The sequence below is a fragment of the Schistocerca nitens genome, chromosome 3 (assembly GCF_023898315.1).
Source record: "Schistocerca nitens isolate TAMUIC-IGC-003100 chromosome 3, iqSchNite1.1, whole genome shotgun sequence".
Taxonomy (NCBI): Eukaryota; Metazoa; Arthropoda; class Insecta; order Orthoptera; family Acrididae; genus Schistocerca; species Schistocerca nitens.
The window spans coordinates 408,504,125-408,530,270 of NC_064616.1; the positions used below are offsets into that span (position 1 = coordinate 408,504,125).

The following is a 26,146-nucleotide window of genomic DNA, read 5'->3' on the forward strand; positions in this document are numbered from 1 at the left end:
CTTGAAATAGTAACACCTGATTATGCTATGCAGGGCGAGTCAAAAAGGACTTTGCAGCTTTGGAATAATATGGAAATTTATTGAGATAACTTATAGAATTTGTAGGTGTGTCATTTTGTAGCAAACAACCTGAAGCTTGATTCACATAGTGCATCAGTACACCATTTCTCTACCAGGAGCGCCAGTATAGTGCACGGTTAAAATGGCTACTTTCACTTATGTGGAGTCTCGCTGTGTTGTTTGGTTTCTTGAAATGAACTCTGCAACAACTGTTCAGCATACATTTCACACCAAATATGCTAAAGAACCTCCAAGCAGGCCTACAATTTACTGTTGGCACAAGAACTTTGTTGAGACTGACTCTTCACTGTAACATAATAAATCACCATAGTGCCTGCATGTAGATTTTGTGCAACATGAATTACATGTTATGATGCACACTTGTGGAAATCATAATTCCTATGGCAGATTGATGAAGATGACAGAGATAGGATAGTTTACTACCAGCAAGGCAGTGCATCACCTCATTTCCTCATGGAAGTTTGAGGCTTCCTCAATAATCGCTTCCCAGGTCAGTAGATTGGCCATGAAGGGCCAGTTGCATGGCCCCTTCACTCCCCAGACTTGACACCGTTGGATTCTTTCTCTGGGGTTTTATTATAGACCGTGTGTATGTTCCTTCCCTACCAACCAGTGTAGCCAACCTGAAATATCGAATCTGTGCTGCTGTTGCACAAGTTATGCCTGATTTGTTGCAATGAGTGTGGGAAGAGTTTGTTTACTGGTGGGATGTTTGCCGCATCAAAAATAATTTTAACATCAAACCAAAATTATACTTGACACTTTTATGTGAAACTTGAGGTTGTTTACTATAAAATGACACATCTACTGATTTTCTAAGTTATCTTAATAAATTTCTACATCATTCCAAAGTTGTTAAGTCCTTTTTGACTCACCATGTATTTTTTCCTTTGCCTGAGTGCAGGGAGAGGTCACACTCCCCTCCCCTTGCCCCCAGGCATGAGTGTCCTTTGTAATCTGCCACATCCACTGCAGTCAGCTTGTGTGGTGTGGTTTCACAAGCTCCTTCACTCTTGGTCCATTTTTCTTTGAGGAGATGACATCTCATAGGCCTGTTAGGTGTATAGTGACATCTGCGCATTATAATGACTTCCTTGTGCAACACGTGATTCCAGCTTTTCAAAAATGCAACTGTGTACACCCCACTGTTTACATCCAAGATGGGCGACACCATATGTCACTTTCCGGGTGGAAAATTTGCTTTGAGAAAACTTCGGTAATAACTGCAGTATCTCAAGACAATTTCAAGATATGTGGCCTTCCAGAATCCCGGTTGGCATAAATCCATGTGGCTTCTTTTTGTGAGGAAATCTGAAACATTGTGCCTATCAGGGATGCATCTGAGCTCTTCCTGATCTGTAGGATAGCATACTATGACTTATAACTCTGATTACTCTGGATGTGCTGCAGGCAACTGCCGAACAGGCCGAGTATTGTATGCTGCATGTTGCTAAGCTCGGAAACCATAAGGAACACATGTTGTAACTTGTGACCATATCCTAACAAACATCCCAGGATCACTGTTATCATGTGTTTGATCACTCCTCCCTTTTCCCGCACCCATACCACATTCTGACTGCTTTCAGTGCCGTATTTACACCTGGTGCCAGAAAAGGGAACTATTATTTCTTCCAACGTACTTCCACAATTGCAACAATTAATGAAGATAACTACGATGTTTCAGCATCCTCTGATGTACATACAAGCCTGTACTGCAGCACTCGTTAAACAACTGTTTTAATAAGAAGCACTGGTATATTACTAGTAAATATTTGAGCTCTATCACTTCTGGCTATCTTGGACTTGTGCATGTCATTTTGAAGGATAGAAGAAAAGTCTGGACGCAATCTGAATTCACTTTGAACAGTTATTCTTCACTGAATGTTTGGAGTAACTGAAATGCTTCTGTTGTTAGTGACAAAACAGAAACAGTCACGAGTGTTACATTAGTGTCTGTGTGTCACAGTGTGCTTAAATCATGTAGAAAATTAGTTAAAATCGGGCAGTATATTACATAGTCAGTGAGTTGTTGACACCTGCACTATTCAATCTAACTGATAGCAAGAGCAGTAGGTTTCACTTTTTGCTTAGGATTACACCGATGTATTTTTGAAAGGTCAAGCATTAGACAACTATGGTTTCAATTTGTTTTCTATCATTTTGTGTCAATAAAATTTTATTACACCACTTTTCACATATCTTAAAATGGAAGGAATAGCCTACGATGTTGTCAAATACTATAAATACCATTGTATTGAAGTAGCTTGCTTTTATTTTAAACTTTTGGTTCTTGTAACATGACGGCCTTATTTAATAAACATTTTCAGCAAGTAAATTTTATGGGGTTGTTGTTGATACTGTTACAGTTTGTGCTAATTTAACTCATAAGTGTGACATTGCAATTATATAAATGAAATTGTGCCAATCCATAACATCCTTAGTACTTTGCAACACAGAGGTAAAAATTCTTATGATTGGTAGAGGGTAAAACTTAACAAGAGAGACAGAGAGGTCTGTGGCTAACATGGTTAATATGGCAACAGCATGTTTGGTTTAGGCAGCTGCTACCTACACAGCTCACTCATGTTCACCTATGAAGTTCCTGCTGCTACTTTGCTATGATTCTGTAGGGTTTCAAAGGTCGGCGAGCATGTGCTGAAGCTAATATGCTATTTGACTGAAGGCTTCCAGCTTTTTATGATTTCTGTTGATTGAAGTTTACTAGTAATTTATGAGGAGCAGATAAAATACGTTCTTTTTGTTATACATTACACTAAAACCAATGTACAGTGGCTGCCATAAACAGTAAGATTTAGATTTTGTTTACTTTTAATTATTTATAAAAAGTTTATACAGTTTGTATTTTACTTACTACAAGAAACAGTAAGATTTAGCTTTTTTTACTTTAATTATTTTTAGAAAGTTTATACATTTTGTATTTTATTTACTACAATGAAATCTTTAATTTGTGGTGTGCAGTATGTTTTGTTGATGTATTTTATTTAAGTAATATTTTCCTAAATGCTTTATTTTATTAAACCTAATTACAAAATTATAAGATTTGCTACATACGTATATAAAAAGTTGCAGAAAGGTAATTTTTGCAGGAGGGGGCATAGCACCTTTCTCAGTTGTAAAGGATCACCATGGTATGCTTCTGGATTCAGTTGGAAAGTGGCAGAATCTGATAACCCAAAGAAGCAGAATGTATGACTGTATCCAGTAGAAAGTTTCCCTTGATGTTTTGTCCTGACAGTCTCCCAGAACCTTATCAGGAGGTTTTGGTAGTATACTCCTGTGACACTTTACCCACTTATGAAGATAATCTGTCAGCACTATACCACGGCAGTCCCAAAAAAATTCAGAAATCACTTTGTCCAAAGAAAGTTGGGTCTTATATTTCACTGGTGGTGAATCCACATTGCCACTGCTTGGTTTCCTCCTTTGTCTTGGAGTCATGGTGATACACCCTGCATACATCCATAGTGATTAGGTGGCTAAAACAGTCATATGGGTTGACCTGAGATACATGCAACATTTCCATCACTATCTCAGCTCGGTGGGTTTTTGAATGGGCCTGAACAATCATGGAAGACAGCAGGGACGGACCTTTGTCATGTTACAAAAGTCTTGCAAGATGCTGGAAATTGAGATGTGACTGATTTTCAATTTATGCACTCTTGCCTCTATTGTGATACACCAGTTTTTTTGGAACACCAGGGCCTCCCTTCTCTTGTGATCCCTGTTCTTCGCAGAGAGATGGTCTGTCACTTTGGTATCAGACTTGTTTTACCACATTGTAATCATATGTATCCCTAATTACAGTGTTGTGTGATGTACTGTACTCTTGAATTAACTAGGCATGGGCTGTTGCAGTGTTGTTGTTTGAATTCAAAAAAGAGATTACCAAACAAGAATCCATTTTATCAACTGACAGCACCATTTTGTTTCAGCTCCTAGCAGTGTGCTACAATACTGTGCCATAGGAATTTCAGTGTATACCAGGACTGCAGACATGTACTTACAAACAAAAAAATGAATTGTGTAACTACATTTTTCTGATATGATGGTTAAAACTTCATGATTCCCCTTAACAGACGAGTTTGCAAGCTACACAGAAATCCAGCTGGCATCATGATTATGAGTCAACATTTTGTTGTTAACAGCTTTCTTTTCTATCAAGAAGTAGATAAAAACTGCAGAAAGGTCCCAGCTTCACAATTCAACGTTGAAGACTGTCTGTGTCTGATAGCAAATATTTTGCGACTAATGAATAAAGATAAATGCCACATCCCACAAAAGTAAAACGTTATCATTTTTATCTGGAGTGTAATAGTGTGTCAAAGGCCTGCTGCTATAACCATATTTGATCAGTCATACTCCAAAAGCTAACCATTATGCTGACAGTGTTGACTGCCTGTGCGTTAGCCATGTGCCCACACCTATCTATGGGTGCCCAGATGCCTGACTACCTGCATATTAGTTACTTCCCTTCCATGCCTGTAGGCAAGAATTTGAGTCAGAACATCCTGTTCTTGACAGTTCTTCAGAATAGGGCCCTTAAAAAATCAACATGTTTACATTAATTGCTATCTTTCTTGTTACTCCTGTTGTCCCAAACTTTCAAACCCTGCTTCCTGTCCCCTCTCCTTTTCTCTCTCTTTTACACAATTTATCAACTATGAAAGAACTGCTGCGTGTAAACTGACCATGCTGTCGTGGTTGCTGAATTTAATTACAGAGAGTGAAAGAAGGAAACTTCGCTTGTCAAAAGAAGACGATTGGAGTAAGCTTTAGATTGCTTATGTTGCTAGAACTATAAGTGAGACCTGTATTTTGTCCTGTGAATGAAGGTTAAAATTGATATATAGAACTAATGAATTATTAATTTTATTCGTGTAATTGAAGTGGAAATTAAACTACCCTCCTGGAAATTGAAATAAGAACACCGTGAATTCATTGTCCCAGGAAGGGGAAACTTTATTGACACATTCCTGGGGTCAGATACATCACATGATCACACTGACAGAACCACAGGCACATAGACACAGGCAACAGAGCATGCACAATGTCGGCACTAGTACAGTGTATATCCACCTTACGCAGCAATGCAGGCTGCTATTCTCCCATGGAGACGATCGTAGAGATGCTGGATGTAGTCCTGTGGAACGGCTTGCCATGCCATTTCCACCTGGTGCCTCAGTTGGACCAGCGTTCGTGCTGGACGTGCAGACCGCGTGAGATGACGCTTCATCCAGTCCCAAACATGCTCAATGGGGGACAGATCCGGAGATCTTGCTGGCCAGGGTAGTTGACTTACACCTTCTAGAGCACGTTGCGTGGCACGGGATACATGCGGACGTGCATTGTCCTGTTGGAACAGCAAGTTCCCTTGCCGGTCTAGGAATGGTAGAACGATGGGTTCGATGACGGTTTGGATGTACCGTGCACTATTCAGCGTCCCCTCAACGATCACCAGTGGTGTACGGCCAGTGTAGGAGATCGCTCCCCACACCATGATGCCGGGTGTTGGCCCTGTGTGCCTCGGTCGTATGCAGTCCTGATTGTGGCGCTCACCTGCACGGCGCCAAACACACATACGACCATCATTGGCACCAAGGCAGAAGCGACTCTCATCGCTGAAGACGACACGTCTCCATTCATCCCTCCATTCACGCCTGTCGCGACACCACTGGAGGCGGGCTGCACGATGTTGGGGCGTGAGCGGAAGACGGCCTAACGGTGTGCGGGACCGTAGCCCAGCTTCATGGAGACGGTTGCGAATGGTCCTCGCCGATACCCCAGGAGCAACAGTGTCCCTAATTTGCTGGGAAGTGGCGGTGCGGTCCCCTACGGCACTGCGTAGGATCCTACGGTCTTGGCGTGCATCCGTGCGTCGCTGCGGTCCGGTCCCAGGTCGACGGGCACGTGCACCTTCCGCCGACCACTGGCGACAACATCGATGTACTGTGGAGACCTCATGCCCCACGTGTTGAGCAATTCGGCGGTACGTCCACCCGGCCTCCCGCATGCCCACTATACGCCCTCGCTCAAAGTCCGTCAACTGCACATACGGTTCACGTCCACGCTGTCGCGGCATGCTACCAGTGTTAAAGACTGCGATGGAGCTCCGTATGCCACGGCAAACTGGCTGACACTGACGGCGGCGGTGCACAAATGCTGCGCAGCTAGCGCCATTCGACGGCCAACACCGTGGTTCCTGGTGTGTCCGATGTGCCGTGCGTGTGATCATTGCTTGTACAGCCCTCTCGCAGTGTCCGGAGCAAGTATGGTGGGTCTGACACACCGGTGTCAATGTGATCTTTTTTCCATTTCCAGGAGTGTATGTAAAGCAGTAGTATATTACAGTTCTCACAAACATATAGAAAATTTGAAATAGATACATTCATCATAGTAGCTGTTGCTGCAATTTTACCACAGTCTTGTTTTAATGCAAAGGCTGGTGGATGCTTAAGCAAATGAACTATTTGCCTGGAGGCATCAAATGTGTGCAGATTGGAGACTAGAGTGAGTATGCGACAGTGGGAGAAGCATCTATGAAAGGTGGAGGAATGTATTTCTTACTTGCCCCTCTAGCTGCCACTTTTGGTGCTCCTATGAATAGTAGGTGATTTTACTGTCTCAAACTGGTTCAGAGAGATTTTTGTAATTTGAATTAGCATTCAAATGAACAGATATAGAGAATTCTTTCTGAATTTGAAATTTAATTTAATGTAGCCAATCTTTAATTATAGTTTTGTTTTCCACACAGTTGAAATAATTGCACAATCATATTGAAAAATTGTGGGACACTGGAGTCAACAGATGTAGGTACTGCTTGTTTACCATGTCTTCATGGAACTGAATTGACAGATAGATGCACAGAGTAATGCTTGCCACATTCATACTAGTTCATAAATTATATATGCCCTTCAGTTCATGTTAAATGGCAAGTAATATGGGGAGCTCAGCCACCTGTTGCGTACTGTTGGATTTGGTGAATCCAGGGTTCCTTAGCTGAAAGGTGTTCAGTGAGTTGATTCTTCAATAACCGTAAACTCGGAGCATGCATCTGTGATTGCTGCCAAGAAACTTGTACACAGCAGAAAATTATGGTACTGGCTTAACTATGCAGATCATGAAGCTGTTAAAAAATTCCGATAAAAATAAAAAGCTCAACCTCAAGGTGTGCTGCATACTGATACATTCACTTTTGGGGAACCTCTGGGGCACTTGCCTCAACCCATTTGTATTGGGCTTGCTTTGATATATGTGGCACTGCCTGACCTCAATTTGCATTGCTGCTTGTGGGAACCCTGGACAGCCTGAACGTGAACCTTTCAGATCCATTGTCTCTTGGTTTTACAACCAGTGAGCATTAACACCGAAACAAGAGAACCTGCTCTTATTCATCACAGAGCTCTTTCCCAGGTCCTTTATTGTTTCTGATTTATGCCACCTGTTGTGGCGTAACAACGAGCTACGCCACACTGAGGAGGAAGCCGAAAGGCACGCGTACACACACGCCGACTGGCGTCAAGTCTGGAACAGGAGACTTAATGAATGCGATAAAGAAAATACGTAGCTTTGAAATATACTTAACTTTTAATGCTTCCTTTGGTACATCTCTCTTGACTATACAAATGAGACTCGTAAGATACATGCACTGATACAATTGGCGCCTTGCTAAGTCATAGCCATTAACTTAGCTGAAGGCTATTCTGTCTCTCGGCAAATGAGAGCAAAGGCTTCGTCAGTATAGTCGCTAGCAACGTCGCCGTACAACTGGGCCGAGTTCTCGTACGTCTCTCGAGACCTGCCGTGTGGTGGCGCTCGGTCTGCGATCACACAGTGGCGACACGCGGGTCCGACATGTACTAATGGACCGCGGCCGATTTAAGCTACCACCTAGCAAGTGTGGTGTCTGGCAGTGACACCACACCACCAGTCTGCCTGCAGCTTGGAATTGTGATGAGTGATAATTTACTATTTGCTGACAACACCAATATTTTAACAGAAATCTGTCATCCCCATTCACCAACAACATTTTATCTGAAATTTGTGACTAATTTACTATTAACTCCCTTCCTACCAACTTAAGCATTACAAATTTTATGCAATTTCAATCAAGTCACAAAACTCGGAGGAATCTCAGTGCATTCAACAGCCATCAGGTACAGAGAGTTGACAGCACCAGCTTCCTGGGCCTTCACTTAGCCTGCCAACTAAATTAGGAACATCATCTGTACTTCAGACTGTGATGAGACTGAGCTCATCTGCTTTTGTATTTAAGAGTATGCACTCATAATGAAATCCAAACCATCACACAGGCAGCTTATTTTACTTATGTGCACTTCATCATGTCATAGTATTATCTTCTGTGGGAACACTTCTATTGATCCAAAAATTCTTCATTGCTCAGAAAAGACTGATTAGTGCCCTTAGATATGTGTGAAGCTGTTAGAAATAGGAGACATGAAGACAGAACACCACCTGTGAGTGTCATAGCAGGAAACAGACAAATGCTGAACACCAGGATCACACCACTCATAGAGTGTATGAAAACTATTGCAAAGTGTTTTCTCTATCATTGTCATTATGCTATGAACTGTAAATCATTGTAAAGTTTATTTTAAATAAAGTAAATATAAATCCTTCAAGTAAACAGAATTGCAATCATAACAGGAAATGTCTCAAGTTGTAAAGTAAAATGTGTCTTTATTTCAGATATTAGAACTGCAAAGGTGAAGTGAAGAGTTAAATGTAAGAACTTAAGTGTTCTTCTCTTCCAGAACAAGATTTCTTTATTATTGTAAAATGATTATCTACTTCTTTTGTTGATCACTGTAAATCATTCATGTATGCTTTTTGAGGATTATTGTAAAACAGTTGTGGACATTTCGATTTAACTGAATATAACTTATGAAGAACAGCACTTACAAATTTTTCCCCCATGGGGAGGGAGGTGGAGGGGGGGGGGGAGGTCTCTTACTTAGAAAATGCAACACCTGAAAGGCAAATAACAGAAGCCAGAAAGAATAAGTTTGCTAGAGAGTAAAAAGAAAATGCCACCAGCAGGGCATGGTTATGTGTGGCAGGATGTCAGTGTGGAACTCATGTGAATGCACACAAAGAAGAGGTTAGGCGCAGCAGAATTTTAGTAGTAACACAGCCTCACAGGGAATGGCTTGAAACGCCAAGATGGAACAGGCAACATAGCCTGCTGCACATTATGAAGACAGAGGCAGCGACACCTGACAAGGAGTTACAGTTCAGACAGTCATCCAAGAGGGACCTCTCTGCAGACCAGAAGCAGAACTTGTATTATTTGCCTTGGCTATACTTGCATTCATACACAGCTACATATCTCCCTCCAGGGAACTTTAACTCAGAATAGTGTACTTTCATACGAGTCATTCATTCAATTTCAGCTCAGATAAGCATTAAAGATTGGTGTTGTTCTAGTCTTGGCTTTTGTTTGTATATTTCCAGAATATGTTCCATAATTTCAAAAAACATTCAGTTAGCCATCTCAATGTTAGCTAACTGTATGGACCTTCCTCAGTCCCTGTGTCGTGACGTGTCTAGACCATTCACTGGATGTGACGTAGAACATTACAACACCAATGACACATCATAGGCAATAATACATGTACCAGGTGGTTATAATTTAAGTGCAACTACTCATAGAGGTCCAGTGTGGGCTGTAATTATCACACGGCAGCAAAACTTGGCAGACATGCTAATGTGTTAATGTGGAACTGATTTATGCTGGGAAAAATATTAGTTACAGTCTTGTCCAGCCAGTGCAAATCTGACACTGTGACTAAAAGAAAGACATACACCAATGTTTCCATGTGTAATGCATTGCGAAAGGAGGGCAGAAAAGGTCAAAAAAGTGAGAAAGGTGTAATGTTGACTTTATTATTAACTGCTGCTAACCCAGTATGTTTAATATGAGCACTGGAAATGTCAACAAGATGCTGCATCCATAAAACAACATGATCAATGTTTGCTCACAGCAGTTCTGGAGGAATCTGAGCAGTATGTTCCCATATACTGAGCTTCAGATCAGGTAGAGACCAACGTGTACCTGGGACACATTGGTCTCTACCTGATCTGAAGCTCAGTATACAGGAACACATTACTCAGATCCCTCCAGAGCTGCTGTGAACAATTGTTGATGATGATGTTTTATGGGTACAGCATCTTGTTGACGTCTCCACGTTCTTTTAGATATCCCCAGAGCCAAATGTCACATGGATTCAGATCAGGTGATCTTGCAGGCCAAGCACCTGGAAAACCTCTGAAGATAACACATCTGTGGAAGGTTACATTAAGCAGATCATTCACTGGGTGAGCAACATGAAGTGTTGCCCCCATCTTGCCCGAAAACAGTGGTTTCCACACAGTTGCGCTCTTCCAAAGCAGGAATCACATGCTGTACAAGAAGGTCTTGATAATGTACAGATGTCATGGTACATCTGACAGGTCCTCTGGGTGTATTCTTTTCAAAGAAGAATGTATCAAGAATAAAGGTACTTGTAAATACACACCACACAGTCACATAACAGTGAGTGCAGTGGCTCTTCATTCACAATACACCTTTTAACAGTATGCCAAATTTGGCAGTTCTGTGTATTCACTACACATGATAGTATAAAATGTGCTTTACCATTCCATAGAAGCCGACCGCTGTGGCCGAGCTGTTCTAGGCGCTTCAGTCCGGAACCGTGCTGCTGCTACAGTTGCAGGTTCGAATCCTGCCTCCGGCATGGATGTGTTTGATGTCCTTAGGTTAGCTAGGTTTAAGTAGTTCTAAGTCTAGGGGACTGATGACCTCAGATGTTAAGTCCCATAGTGCTTAGAGCCATTTTTTGAACTCCATAGAATATTGTGCAGCCACATGTCATCAACATTTGTGCCAAAAACTGAAGAGCAAATTCAGAATGTTGCTGCGGATCATGAGATTTAAATTACTGCAGCATCTGGAACTTGTACGGGTACTCGTGCAATATAGATTGCAAAGCTTTCCGTACTTATGACCTTGGGATGGACACTTCTTGTGACACTGTATGCAACTAGCGCTACCTGGAGCATGTACTGCATGGTCAGTTACAGCAACAGCAACCTTGTCAATAACTTCCACTGAGAGAGGATGCCTTCCTCTTCCAGGTTCCACGCCAAACTCACAAGTGTTCACAAATCATCATCTTCAAACCATTTAATGACATTGTGCCTGTCTTCATACCTTTCAATCAGTGGTACTCTCTCAATGCAACACTGTAACTACTACCGTTCAGATAAACAGCTTCAGTAACAGCGCATCTTCAGTAACAGCGCACAGTCTCTCTTCTTGATAGCCATACTGTTCACTCACATTGTGGGTTGTCAAGCGACAGTGTGGATGTCATATCATCATATAAACAGTGTACTGTGCCAGATTTGCACCTGGACATCAAAATTGGAACCAATTTTTTTCCAGTGAAAATCAGTGCCACATTAATGCATTAGAATATCTACCAGTCCAGCTCACACTGGACCTCCGTGAATAGCTGCACTATGATTAAAACCACCCAGTATAAGAGAACCAATATTACTTACCCTGCCCATAACATGTCATTCCGTACTTATGACTTTGGGATGGACACTTCTTGTGGCACTGTATGAGAACTAGCACTACCTGGGGCATGTACTGCATGGTCAGTTACAGCAACGGCAACCTTGTCAATAACTTCCACTGAGAGAGGATGCCTTCCTCTTCCAGGTTCCACGCCAAACTCACGAGTGTTCATGCTGTTTCTTTGAATGATCTTTGAATGATCATTAAATCATTAAATTGTAAGGCAGTACAGTATAGTTAGGTAAAATTTCTATTTTATTGTATATGGATATAAGTAATTAACAACTGATACAAAATGATAAAAGAGACAATCAAAGAAATGGCACCATCAGATAACTTGTTTACGGACAATGCGAAAATATATCCTACTTTCACTGAGAGCATAATTCAGAGCTAGGTTGGTCAGTTGCTCACATGTGGTCAATCTGGACTCTAATTCTGGGCAGTGGTACAATGCGCTGCTACGGTGATAAAATACTTTCTGTGTAGTGGAACTCAGAGACTGAGTGATTGTCAGCTGACGCACAGCTTGAGTCCACTCTCATGCTGTTTCTTTGAATGACTCAACTAAAAAATTAACTTAGTTACATATTGATTTCACTTTCCAGAACTTTTTATAATTTGCATTTAACTTGGAGTGCTGCAGAATTAGTGAATATCAGATACAGTCGGTACTAAGATATACCAGTGCACAGAATCTTATAGTTTGTCAAAGCCCATCATTCATCAGTGTTTATGTTTGGTGAAATAAACCAGTGATTGTAAATTGTATTTACCACATTCCACTGCCTTATTTAAATATTACTGAACTTTTGTATGAACTTGCAGCTAGACATTGTGGCGTAGTGCTACATGTGCTTGCAAGAGCTGAACAGTAATTTACTGAGTGGATGCACCCCCTCCCCTCCCCCTTTTAGACTCAAAATAATTATATGAAGACGGTATCTGTTCTTTTAGACATGTCTGAAAGAACTGATACCATCTTCATATAGTTAAGGCTAACCAGCCATTGACCTTCTTCTTCTGTGCGGATGCACACACATTGCCCGAACTCTTACGGGACTCGGTAAGATTGTCTGCCGCGAGTAATGAGTGTAGTGGGCAGGGGCACTACAAATGTAGTGAGTGGACATTAAGTTGGGAATGTGAGTCTCACGGGGAGTGTGCAAGGGATAAATCCCTGCAGTCGCACTATCTTCTGTGCCCTTGGTGGCTCAGATGGATCGAGCATCTGCCATGTAAGCAGGAGATCCCGGGTTCGAGTCCCGGTCAGGGCACACATAACGCCTGTTGACAGCTTAGCATCTTTATTTAATTATCATTTCAAAATAATTAGGTCAACTAACATTTTTATTAGGACTGTAAACTCATGGAGTTTACAAATGCTGGTACAAATAACTGAACCTGCAGATGCACTATCAAGGGAATGCCCACATGTGCCCCAAACTGGCAATGTGTGCAGCAAGTAGTATGCAAGCTGTTGTTATCAGAACCCAGGAATGTAACACAAAAGTGTCTCCTACTACATAGATGTCATCAGAAACATAAGGAGAAACCCACAGAAAATAACAGAAAAAAGACAATGGCACCCTCAAAAAGCTGTTGAATCACAGAGTGCCATCACTACTTGACAGTGAAAACAAGATTGATGCATGTGGGGACAAGATGAAAAAGTCCCCCACCTCTTCCACTAATGGCTGATGTACTTCACGATCACAGAGTTTGGTGGAAAATACCAATGAATGGCTTCCATCCTCCAGGAGAACATGAGATTCAAAACCTGTGTGAAGAAGCTGAAAAACTTAGCAGAAGAGTGACCAGTGTGCATCTATTCATGAAAGGTGCATTACATAGACTCATGATTCCTCTATGCTAATAAGACCTCTAGACAAAGGACACCCTTGGTGGTGATACAGCTCGATGTGGTTTGGCTGTGTTTGTCACATGATGTACTACTCAAGCACCATCACCCTTGGTACCAATGTACAAGCTATCATGCCACCTATTAACATGTCAGTTATGGTTAGAGGCCTGCACAGATAAGAGAAATGCTGTCTGCATTGCATCCACAAGACCCTTACCTGCAGCTGCAAGATCCACATCTACATATATTAAAGTTTTGTACAGCAATCACTGGTCTGACAAAAAACTTGTGCCTGACCTGAATTTCAACTGCTGAAATCCACACTCAGCTTTGATGCAATTTAAAGCTGGACATATTTCAATGGCAGACATATCAGATTTAAATTTTTTTCATATAAGAGTATCAGAAAACATATTTGTCCCTTTTTAGATAACCATATTTTAATACAACAGGGTCTGCCATATTCTTGATATGGTCAGCAATTAACAACATACTGTCACAATTACTGAAGCAAATTTTTAAAATTGTTCTCTGCATTTTCGCTGCATTGGGAAGTCAAATTAAGTTGTGGCACAAGTTGTCATATGTTGCATACTGTTAAATGTTAGTCACGTAGTTGGTTTATCGTACATACCACCCTGCTAAATTATGCCAAAGTGTTGCTCTTCTCACTGTAAGAACCATTGTAGTGTGTACTTTTAAATATCCTTAACATATTATTTATGGAACATGTAAGTAACAAACAGGAGTGAGACTGTGAAATGAAAGTTCCAAAGGACAGCTTGTACTAGAAGATCCTAATTATCACTCTGTGGTTGCTTTTCAGAATTGCATTACTTAACTCTGTTACTACAAAAGAAACAGGAATTAGAGCACATTGTAGTGTGTACTTTTAAATATCCTTAACATATTATTTATGGAACATGTAAGTAACAAACAGGAGTGAGACTGTGAAATGAAAGTTCCAAAGGACAGCTTGTACTAGAAGATCCTAATTATCACTCTGTGGTTGCTTTTCAGAATTGCATTACTTAACTCTGTTACTACAAAAGAAACAGGAATTAGAGCAAAGGCAGCTGCTTATAGGATGGAAACAGAATGCACGTGTAAAAATGTGCAGAACCAGAAAGAAGAGCATGTCACTAAAAAGTTCGCTCCAACGCATGTAATTCAAAAATGACTGCTCCAAATGAAAAATGTCAAGTTATCAAAATTGTAGAGCATGAAATTTCAGGCCACAAAAGCACCTAGTTTCTCAGTTTTAGGCTCTATTAAGCATTTGCACACTTAAAAGCCAAAGTAATTCCATTTTGTTGGTTGGCTGGTTTGTGGGATTAAAGGGACCAGACTGCTACGGTCATCGGTCCCTCCATTTTGTTGTTCTCCTTGTAAGTCAAAGTTATTCAACGAAACGAAATTTCCAGGCAGAAGACTGCTCTATAGTGAGCACATATGTGTTCTGTATGTATATCTTTAATTTTTCTTCATTCATGTGTATTTTTATTCGTTTTTATCCATACCTTAGTTGGTAAGAGTGGGTTGCTAAAATGAAAAACAAGTACATAGTAATAACCATACTCTACACATTTTCGATTGGCGACAAGACTGGTGATCTGGCGATACAGAGCAAAAGGCTGACATTCTGTGGCACCAAGGGGGCACGTGTTCATGCAGCAACATGTGGTTGTGCATTGTCTTGCTGAAAAATAGCGTATGGGGTGTTGCGCAGAAAGGGTTTGCCTACGAGTTGCAGGATGTCATTCACGTAAGTCACACCGGTCACAGTGCCCTGGACACGCACAACTGTGATTTCCGGTTGTACCGCATAGCACCCCACAACATGAGACCTTGAGTTGGCGATGTATGTCTTGTGCGAATACAGTCCCTGTGATGCTGCTCCCCCTGTCTGCAGCGAACCAAAATGCGGCCATAATTTCCAAACAAACAGAACCTGCATTGGTCCGAAAACACTATCCGATGCCATTTCTGTCCCCAGTGACGTCTTTCCATATACCATTACCGTCTAGCAAGTTTATGCACATTCGTCAAAGGTAGGCAGAGAAATGGACGACGCGCACATAACCTATGCCGTAATAACAGAATGCAGCATGTCATTCTCAATGGAGAGAAGTCTTCCGAAGTAAGAGTGATTTCAGGTGTGCCACAGGGGAGTGTCATAGGACCGTTGCTATTCACAATATACATAAATGACCTTGTGGATAACATTGGAAGTTCAATGAGGCTTTTTACGGATGATGCTGTGGTATATCGAGAGGTTGTAACAATGGAAAATTGTACTGAAATGCAGGAGGATCTGCAGCGAATTGACGCATGGTGCAGGGAATGGCAATTGAATCTCAATGTAGACAAGTGTAATGTGCTGCGAATACATAGAAAGAAAGATCCCTTATCATTTAGCTACAATATAGCAGGTCAGCAACTGGAAGCAGTTAATTCCATGAATTAACTGGGAGTACGCATTAGGAGTGATTTAAAATGGAACGACCATATAAAGTCTATCGTCAGTAATGCAGATGCCAGACTGAGATTTGTTGGAAGAATCCTAAGGAAATGCAATACGAAAACAAAGGAAGTAGGGTACAGTACACTTGTTCACCCACTGTTTGAATGCTGCTCGCTGGTGTGGGATTCGTACCAGATAGGGTTGATAGAAGAGACAGAGAAGATCCAACGGAGAGCAGCGCGCTTCGTTACAGAATCATTTAGTAATCGTGAAAGCATTACGGAGATGATAGATAAACTCCAGTGGAAGACTCTGCAGGAGAGACGCTCAGTAGCTCGGTACGGACTTTTGTTGAAGTTTCGAGAACATACTTTCACCGAGGAGTCAAGCAGTATATTGCTCCTTCCTACGTATATCTCGCGAAGAGACCATGAGGATAAAATCAGAGAGATTAGAGCCCACACAGAGGCATACCGACAATCCTTCTTTCCACGAACTATACGAGACTGGCAAAGAAGGGAGAACCGATAGAGGTACTCAAGGTACCCACCGCCACACACTGCCAGGTGGATTGCGGAGTATGGATGTAGATGTAGATGTTGAGTTTTTGGAATCATCATGGGAAACAAGCCTGACAAGTTTTTCTTCCAACCCCACTGGCATGGATCAGTTTTCTTCCCAACCAAGATTGCACTTGATGGCAGAATCTCAATGAGTGCCACCTTGCTGCGTCTGATGTTGGCAGCAGCCTTTAATGTTTGAAAGATTTTCTCAGGGCAGACTTAACAAAAAAGCTCATACCTGAGCTAATCCAAAGTCGTGCAGCTACAATTCCCATACAGGGCTAACTTTAGCTGTTCTCCTGCCTGTACTATTAATTCTTGAGGGACTGACGGTTTACTGAATTCAGCAGCTTGCACTCTGAGGGGTAGTTGTTGCTCCATAAGGTTTAGTGTTTTCCCTTTTCCTTGGCCAAAAAAAGATGTGGTATCACATCCTGTGAAGGCATGGCTGAAGAGGGCAAATGCAGGATCGAAACTGAAAGAATTACTGGAGTATCACACTCTTCTGATTTCCCTTTTCCCAGTTATGGGAGTACATGTTGTTGTCTCTTTGACCCATTAGAACAAGAACACCTGTGTCCTCACTTATGATTGCCACACTGTCAGACTCATCAGCTTGGGAAATAGCTGTTTCCACAATTAATGAACAGCTATCTTCTTCTGCCTGTAGCATCCTCAAATTTCATTATGAGCATAACAATCAAGTAGCTCTTGTTGCTCTTATTTGTGAGAAACTTCTCCTGTGTGACCGCAGCATTTGTACCTTCATCGAAAATGATATCTAGTGAGGAACCTGGCATCTTTAAACAATGAGATCTTTCAGGCCTTGTTCCCCTTTGCAAAGCATCACTTGCATAGAGAAAAATTCAGAAGTTGAACGTCATCTTTCTCAATCAATGTTCTTGCCAGACTCCATAGCTGTACAGGGAGAGACTGCCATGATTCCTCCCATGGAATGGAAAGTATTCAACCCTTTAGTCATACAGATGTTAAAATTGGTGTTATCAGATATGAGCTAGATGAACCTTTCACTTGTTATGTTAGGATGCTCAGGTTGTACAGACGAGGATGTCTCAAACAGGGAAGCTTCCATATATGGAGCTACGAATCCAATTGCACTAAGAGTATCGACAATAAGTCTTGATAAATATCTTTTTTACATGAATATACTGAGCCCAATAAATAGAGAAGATAGAAATGACCATTGCCTTACTGCTGAAATCACTGTACGTGACAAAGCAACACACTTTTTTTTCAATTATCTAGAGTTCATTTTGACTTACAAAAAAATAATAAAATGGAATTACTTTGACTTTCAAGTGTATGAACATCTAATAGTGCCTAAACCTGAGAAACTATATGCTTTTGTAACATGAAATTTGATGCCCTGCAACTCTGATAACTAGAAATTTTTATTTGGAGGGCTGTTTTTAATTTACAGGCATTGGAGCTGACTTTTTAGCCAAGTTGGTAAAAATGAACGATTTCGGCAACTGATTATGGCCAAACAGCTGCACCAATTTTGACATTTAAATGCATCATTCAACGAAAAATTTAATGCTCTTTCATTTTGGTAAGTTGTAGCAGTTTCATTAGGATGCATAGTTTCCAAGTAATAGTCAAAAACCTGAAAAAAGTGCCAAAATTTCTTGGTTGTTTGGCCACAAAAAGTTGCCCCGAGGGTTTTGGAGGTTGAAAACTTGGATTCAACATACTCTCATCTACATAAAACTATAAGATAAAGAAATCTTCTACATCATTTTTTTGCAAGCAAAGGGCCTTTTTTGTGATGCCATTATATTGAACTAATAGTCAACTGTTTCTAATTACAAAATTTCATGTGCAAATTAATATCTTTTATTCCATAACTATTACTCAGCTGATTATTGATGGTGGAATGCAACACACCTACAACATTTATATAATGGTGATAAATGTTTCCATCTGTCTCTCCATGTGTCAGCTCACCATTGTCATATTAAACACTAATGTCAGCATTTACTTTTACAGGTTCCTCAATCTCAGCCAGTTGTAATTTTATTCATCCCTTTTTATATGGCTACCCTTCAAACACACATTTTTAAATGTTAATAATATACATAAGACATTTATATCTAGTCAAATAATGTCAAACAGTGCATAATCTTCAACTTACTGTGATGTTGTAACCTTCAAGGGGAAAACCATCAAATTTGAGATCCTTAATGAAACTTTGTCCATTATTGGTTAGCAGCAGAAATTCAGTTAGATAATTGTTATATTCAACTGAATCCTCAGCATCTAAGGAACACAATAAAATAATCATTATTTTACTCATACTGAGTATAAAGGAGTGATCTGTATTCACTTTCTTAGGAAAAGAAAGACTTCTTAGCCACGGTTGCAATAAAACACTGTATTGTGGATAACCGGTTTTGGTAAAACTGTTACCATCATCAGATCTTCGCACAGGTTATTATAAACATCTTGTGCCACATACACAAAAAATATTTCCATTAAATCTCCAGATGCGTAACTTTCATGTCATATGTTGTGCACCTGGAGGTTTAATGGACAGATTTTGTGTGCATATGGCACAAGATGTTTATAATAACCTGTGCGAAGATCTGATGATGGTAACGTAATTTTACCAAAATCAGTTATCCACAATACAGTGTTTTATTGCGACCTTGGCTTAGAAGTTTTTCTTCTCCTAAGACAATAAAATAAAGTATGTAACCAAATATGGATGAAATATTTAGTAAAACATAAAACTAACTCTACTGGAAGCTTGGAAACTGTTCATTCATGTTAACTGTGAATTATTGGTGTTCTTAATACGAGGGCTATCCACAAAGTACATTATGTTTTGGAATTAAAATAAATAAAGTATTGGCATTTTTTTTTTATTATATACAGATGAAAGCCACACTTAAATACTACTTTTCTACTTAGTTGCCATTTAAATTAAGGCACTTATCATAGCAATGGACGAGCTTTGAAATTCCTTCGTTGTAAAATTCGGCCGCCTGCGCCTTCAACCACGTGGTTACCTCTTTTGGGACAGAAAAGGTGTGAATTTTGTGGATTTCCTGGAAAGAGGCACTACAATAAACTCTCAAAGGTATTGCCAAACTCTGCACAACCTCAGAAGAGCAATACAAAACAAGCACAGGGGAAAGTTGGGCTCAAAGATCTTGCTGATTCACGACAACGCCCGGGCCCACACGGCAAATGCCACTCGTGAAGTTCTCGAATCTTTTAAGTGGGAGTTGTTTCCTCATCCGCCGTACAGTCCCGACCTGGCACTGAGCGACTTCCACTTATTCCCAGCAATGAAGAAGTGGTTCGCTATGCAGTGTTTTGATGACGACGCACAGCTTCAAGAGGAGGTAACCACGTGGTTGAAGGCGCAGGCGGCCGAATTTTACGACAAAGGAATTTCCAAGCTCGTCCATCGCTATGATAAGTGCCTTAATTTAAATGGCAACTATGTAGAAAAGTAGTATTAAAGTGTGGCTTTCATCTGTATATAATAAAAAAAATTTCCAATACTTTATTTATTTTTAATTCCAAAATGTAATGTACTTTGTGGATAGCCCTCGTATATTAGGTCTGTTCAAAAAATTCCAGAACTTTGTCCACAAAAATTTTTTATGCTTACCTCTTACTTATTGTGCATGGTCTCCCTTGAAATACTCTCCTCCACAATTAATATGCTGCTCCCAATGCCATTTCCACTTCTGGAAGCAGTCCTGTCACGCCTCTTGCTGGATTGCGCAAAGTGCCTTCTGTGAATTTTCTTTTCTCTCATCTATCATTGCAAATCTTTGTCCTTTCAACAGGCTTTCTAACTTTGGAAATAAAAAAAAGTCCATGGAGGCCAGGTCTGGAGAGTATGGTGGATGAGGCAACACAATGATTTTGTTTTTGTGTGATTGTCATGCACAAACAGGGGTGAATGTGTTGGTGCATTATCATGATGCAAGAGCCATGGATTGTCTTGCCACATTTCAGGCCATTTCCTTCTCACATTTTCTCACAAGCATCGCAAAACGTCCTGATAGTACCACTGATTAACAATTTGCCCCTGTAGCAGAAATTCATGATGAAATAATCCTTCAAAGTCAAAGAAAACTATCAGCATGGCTTTGACATTTGACCTGACGTAATGAACTTATTTTGGTCTTGGAGAACCTTCCACGACCCATTGTGAAGGTTGAATTTTGGTCTCAACCATAAACCCACATCTCATCACTAGTTATGATTCTCTTAAGGAACACCTCATTCTCATTTGCGTGATCCAAAGCTCTTCACAGATTGCGAGGCAAATGTCTTTTTGGTCTTGACTCGTGAGCCATGGGACAAGCTTCATGGCAACACGATGCATTCTAAGATGCTGTGTCAGGGTTTCATGACATGATCCAACTGAAATGTTACATTTTTCTGCAACCTCATGGACAGTCAGTCTTCGATTGGCACCCACAATTTTGTTGATGTTCCATCTGGCCATTTTTAAATCATGAACCATTCATAACACTGAGTATGGTTTATGCACTCATCACTGTAGGCTTCCTGCATCATTTGGTGTGTCTCTGTAAAGGTTTTCTTGAGTTTCACACAAAATTTAATGCAGAGGCATTGTTCCTCTAACTCTTCCATCCTGAAATTCACAAACTGTGCGACACAATGTTCTACTCAATACAGCACAGAGCAATAACTAACAGACATACAACAATGAAACTTCTGACAGTTACATATTAACTCTTTGGAGCACGGTGGTATACATAGTATACCACCTTTTGAAAATTTTCTTGGCTCTTTGCACAGTGGTTTAACTGCACGACCACCACTCTAATATGCTCACCTAGTTCTCTACTTATCAGACAGATGGCACTCACTGCCTATAAGGAATCAGTTCCCGCCAAGAATTGCATAGATTACAACTGTGAAAGCTGCGTGCTGAGTTGTGCATGGTTTTTGCGTGTGAATAGTGGTTTATAACGAATTTCTTGTTGCGCCTGTGTTTTTTCCATATCTTGGACGTCACAGCTACGGTATGAACCCATGTATACATTCATATGCACAATCTTCCGTTATTTATATACAATTTATTTTGGTGGTATATTATTTGTACCACCGTGCATGTAGCAGTATTCTATTGCATTTCGTTTCCTAGTATAAAATTCGAAATCCTCCGCTACAAAGTTTAGTTTTTAATTGTGTTGTGACTTATTTTAGCTCTTTCTCCATTTTGTTTTGCTTACGTATTCTTTACTTGGATTCAGGCTGTTGTTTGAAAATGAAAATGTCAAGAAGAGGCTTACGAGATGAAGAAATCGAACGATTATTGTGTGAAATTCCATCAGACGAGGATTCCACTGTTGACACCACAGATGACGAATCTGATTATGAAGCAAGCATTGTTGCGGAGGCTATTGTGTCGTCTGAAGGCGAAGTTTCAGAGAGCGAGGAAGAAAGTGAGTCCACTCCGCCAAAACGCGCTGCTGACACAGCGCCAACTTGGGGACAACAATTCAATGCTACCTCAGGAATGCAGTTCGACAGTGAATCAGGACCAAGTGCTTTTATTAGGGACATTGATGATCCAGAACCTATCGATATATTCGAAAAAATATTTCCAAAAGAGCTAGTTGAGCTAATCGTTTTCCAAACAAATTTATATGCGACGCAATCTGGCAAGTCTTTCACTCCAACAACTGACAATGAAATACGAACTTTCCTGGGAATCAACATTTTGATGGGTATAAAGCGTATGCCAGCATACAGAGACTACTGGTCTAGTGCCCCAGAACTTCATGATCGTTATATTGCATCTCTGATGGCAGTAAATCGGTTTGGATGGTTACTGAGGAACATTCATCTGAATGATAACACATTGCATCCAGAAAAAGGACACCCAGGTTATGACAAACTGTACAAGCTGCGACCAGTGATCAAGATACTATCTGAATCTTTTTCCAAGTGTTACCAACCCAGCAAACACCTAGCAATTGATGAGTCAATGATCAAATTCAAAGGCCGCAACAGTATGAAACAATACATGAGAGATAAACCCATAAAGCGTGGTTACAAAGTGTGGATGCTGTGTGACAAGACCTCTTACAACTTGAAATTTGATATTTACACCGGAAAAGTAGGTGACACAGTGCAAACAGGCCTTGGGGAGCATGTAGTGCTGAGTTTGTCCTCTGAACTCGTAAATAAAGGCCATTATCTTTATTTCGACAACTATTTCAATAGCTATAACTTGTTGGCTGGTTTACAGCAGAGAAACATATATGCCTGTGGGACAGTTCAACCAACAAGGAAACATTTACCCAAATTAAAAACAGACAAAGAATTAAGCAGAGGTGAATTTGACTGGAGGGTCAGCAACTGTGGCATCCTCTACTTGAAGTGGAAAGATAAGAGAGCTGTTCATCTCCTTTCAAATTTTCACAGTCCTGAAGTTACTACAGTGACTCGCCGTGAAAGAGATGGTTCACGCATAGAGCTACCTTGTCCTCAAGCAGTGATGGATTACAATGCACACATGAACAATGTCGACAAGTTCGACCAACTGAAAAAATCATATGAAATAAGCCGGAGAAGTAAAAAGTGGTGGCACCGAATATTCTTTCACCTGCTTGATGTCAGTATCGTCAACAGCTATATAATTTGGAAGGAACTAGGCGATAGAGAAAAAATGACTGCCAAAGTCTTCAGGATGAGTATCCTGCAAAGCTTAGTAACCCAGAAAACACCATTGAGGCCATCTAGACTTCATGAGAGTCAAGTCCACGTAAAGAAAAACAAGCCATATGTTTCCTCACGCCAGCGTCTCGACAATTCATCCCACCAGCCAGAGCGTACTACCGCCAGACGTTGTGCGAAATGCAGTACAAAAAAGAAGCAAGTGCGCACTTTCTGGATGTGCGCTGAATGCAAAGTGCCTTTGTGCCTTAGCAAAACAAAAAGGTGCTTTCAAGATTTTCACAAAAAGGAATAAGAAACATATTTTATTTGTAAGGTTTGTAATTTGATTTTGTATTGTAAATGACCAATTGCCAGAAATAAAATTATTTTACATTAATTATACTAATTATTACTGCTTAGAGTAGAATTTAAAGGTGAGTTACAAGCACAAACCAAGATATCTCAAAAACTTTAGGTACGGCCCTAAGTGGCATGGTGGTATATTATATATACCACCATCTAAAACCAAAATCAATACAATAAAAAATTTTAATTCATGTTTTCCTTTATTAGCAACCCCACCAGACATAGAAAATGCATGTTTTATTAAAAAATTAATTAAACATAAAATCTGTGCATCAAAGAGTTAAACATAGGCATGTGCAGGGATGCCAACCACATTTCGCTTCAAAACACCATTGGTGCAAAATTATGAATGTTCCAGAATTTTTTGAACAGACCTTGTATTACAAGAGAGAACACTCTTTTGTATGCTTGCTTTCATTTCAATAAACTTCATGATTTTGATTTTTTGCAGCAAGACATTTTATAGTTGATACGAGTTGGGCATGTCAGAAAACATGATATTATGGGAGCATGAATTTAAAGAAAAATTTTCAAATAGAAGTACACAGAAGTAACTTGTCTGCCAATGAGTGGTGCCTTTAGCCTGATATGAAATAAACTACTCCTATAATGACATTTATGTTAACAGATGTTAAACTGTAACTCAGTACAATGAAATGGGACAGCAAGGAAGTTGTTGGTTGGCTGCATTATTTAAAGTGTTCTGTATCTTCTATAGAATTTCATACTATTCCTGCAGTCTTAATTTAATGTTACATTAGTCAGACTTCAATGCGCATCACTACACATTTTTTTTAATCTAATAAAAATAATAAAATTTGATAGGACTTACTACTTCTTATAACTTAACATTGTGTGGATTGGAGTGGGCGGAGGGGGGTGGGGGCAGAAAAGGAAAGAAGGAAGACAGACAGTAAAACGGCCAGTGACTTTTTGATATTCAGGATTTAGAGAGTTATTAGTCCCATATACACATGTACCTGGTGTTCACTGATGCTATAAAAAGTAAGCTAAAGATAGAATGTGAAATACTGATTATTTGCGAGCAACATTTCACAAAGGTTAATAGTTCTTGGTGAAAAACCTCACACAGAGAAAATATACAGTGTGACCCAACAGTCTGTTAATGTTTGGAAATTCAATCCTTCACAGAATAATGTAGGTAGAGAGATAAAACTTGTCACATAGTGGAAATGACAGGCGGTTTTATCGAATGCAAAAAAAGTGCACAAAATGACCAACAGATTCATATGAAAGAAAAGAAATAATTAGCATAGCAATTGACTTTTAGTGAAGTGGATGTTCTTTATAACAAATGATCAACATGTCGGCTATTATTCTTCAACAGTACCATCGGCCTCCATAGCTGAAAGGTCAGCGTGATGGAATGCCATGAGAGGGGCCTAGGTTCAATTCCCAGCTGTGTCAGAGATTTTCTCGGCTCGGGGTCTGAATGTTGTGTTGCCTTAGTTGTCATTTCATCCCCATCGACTCTCAAGTTGCCAAAGTGGCATCAACTAAAGAGACTTGCACCAGGTGGCTGGGCTCCCCACAGGTGGAGCTCCTTGCCTAGCTAGCCATATGCATTATCATTATCATATCAACAATACCTGTAGTCGAATGACAAGGTTGGGAACAGCACTGTACAGCAAATCAATAGTTATGGTGAAAAACTGCCATCCAATATTGTCTTTCAGCATCCCCAATGAGGTCAGATGATTACTGGAGACAACCATCATCATCTATCCCAGTTTTTTGAAGTGCCCATACTGCAAAAATTCTCTGTGTCACAAAATCGGTGTTCATGCTGATGCTGGATTTTGTACATATAGCATTGGGTGGTGTGCCTTAGTGCTTTCCAAGCAGTAGTGTATGGAACGCCATTGCAACATGTATTTTTATGAGAGCTGGCTTCACCATGCAGAGATGAACCCACTAAAGTCTCCTTTCTTCTTGAACTGTCTGAGCAGCAATAGCACCTCTGTCTAGCACCCACTACAGGGGTGATCATCCACACAACCTGAGGCTTTGAACTTTATGATCATTTTCTTCTCAGAAACACTTTCCACAGGATCTTTACCCATTCAAATACCCTTCTTATGGCATGAAAATCATAAAGCTGCAGTTGTGGATCCTCCATTCTGATAGTAAAGCTCCACTAACAGTACCTTTTCTGGTAAAGTCAACATGCTGTTGTAACAATACAATGGGGACCTACCTGTAGATTAAGGTCGCCTCTCAGTAGATGTGCCACTGGTTCTCTAGCTGAAAATGTTTGTGATAGGATTGTATCTCATAACAAATAAAAAGAGAAGGCCAATGGTTCTTTTCAAATGTTCACACAAAATTACTTTGCATATTTATTTATGGAGTTTGATTCCTATTGCTAAAGACCAGGCCTCATTACAGATCAAAAATGTTTATGCAGGTCTCCTTGTACACACATTTGACAGATAACTTTAAATTATATTCTGCCAAAAGGATAAGAATCATGAACTAATTGGCAC

The 26,146-nt window shown here is 40.3% G+C and overlaps 1 protein-coding gene across 1 annotated transcript in view; it reads right to left on the reverse strand.

Moving 5' to 3' along the window:
* LOC126248348 (patched domain-containing protein 3-like) overlaps positions 1–26,146 on the reverse strand; it is a 700,291-nt gene that overhangs the window by 213,607 nt on the left and 460,538 nt on the right. Inside the window, exon 13 of the mRNA XM_049949258.1 lies at positions 18,751–18,875. Coding sequence (XP_049805215.1) covers positions 18,751–18,875 — 125 coding nt within the window. The remainder of the gene's footprint in view (positions 1–18,750; positions 18,876–26,146) is intronic.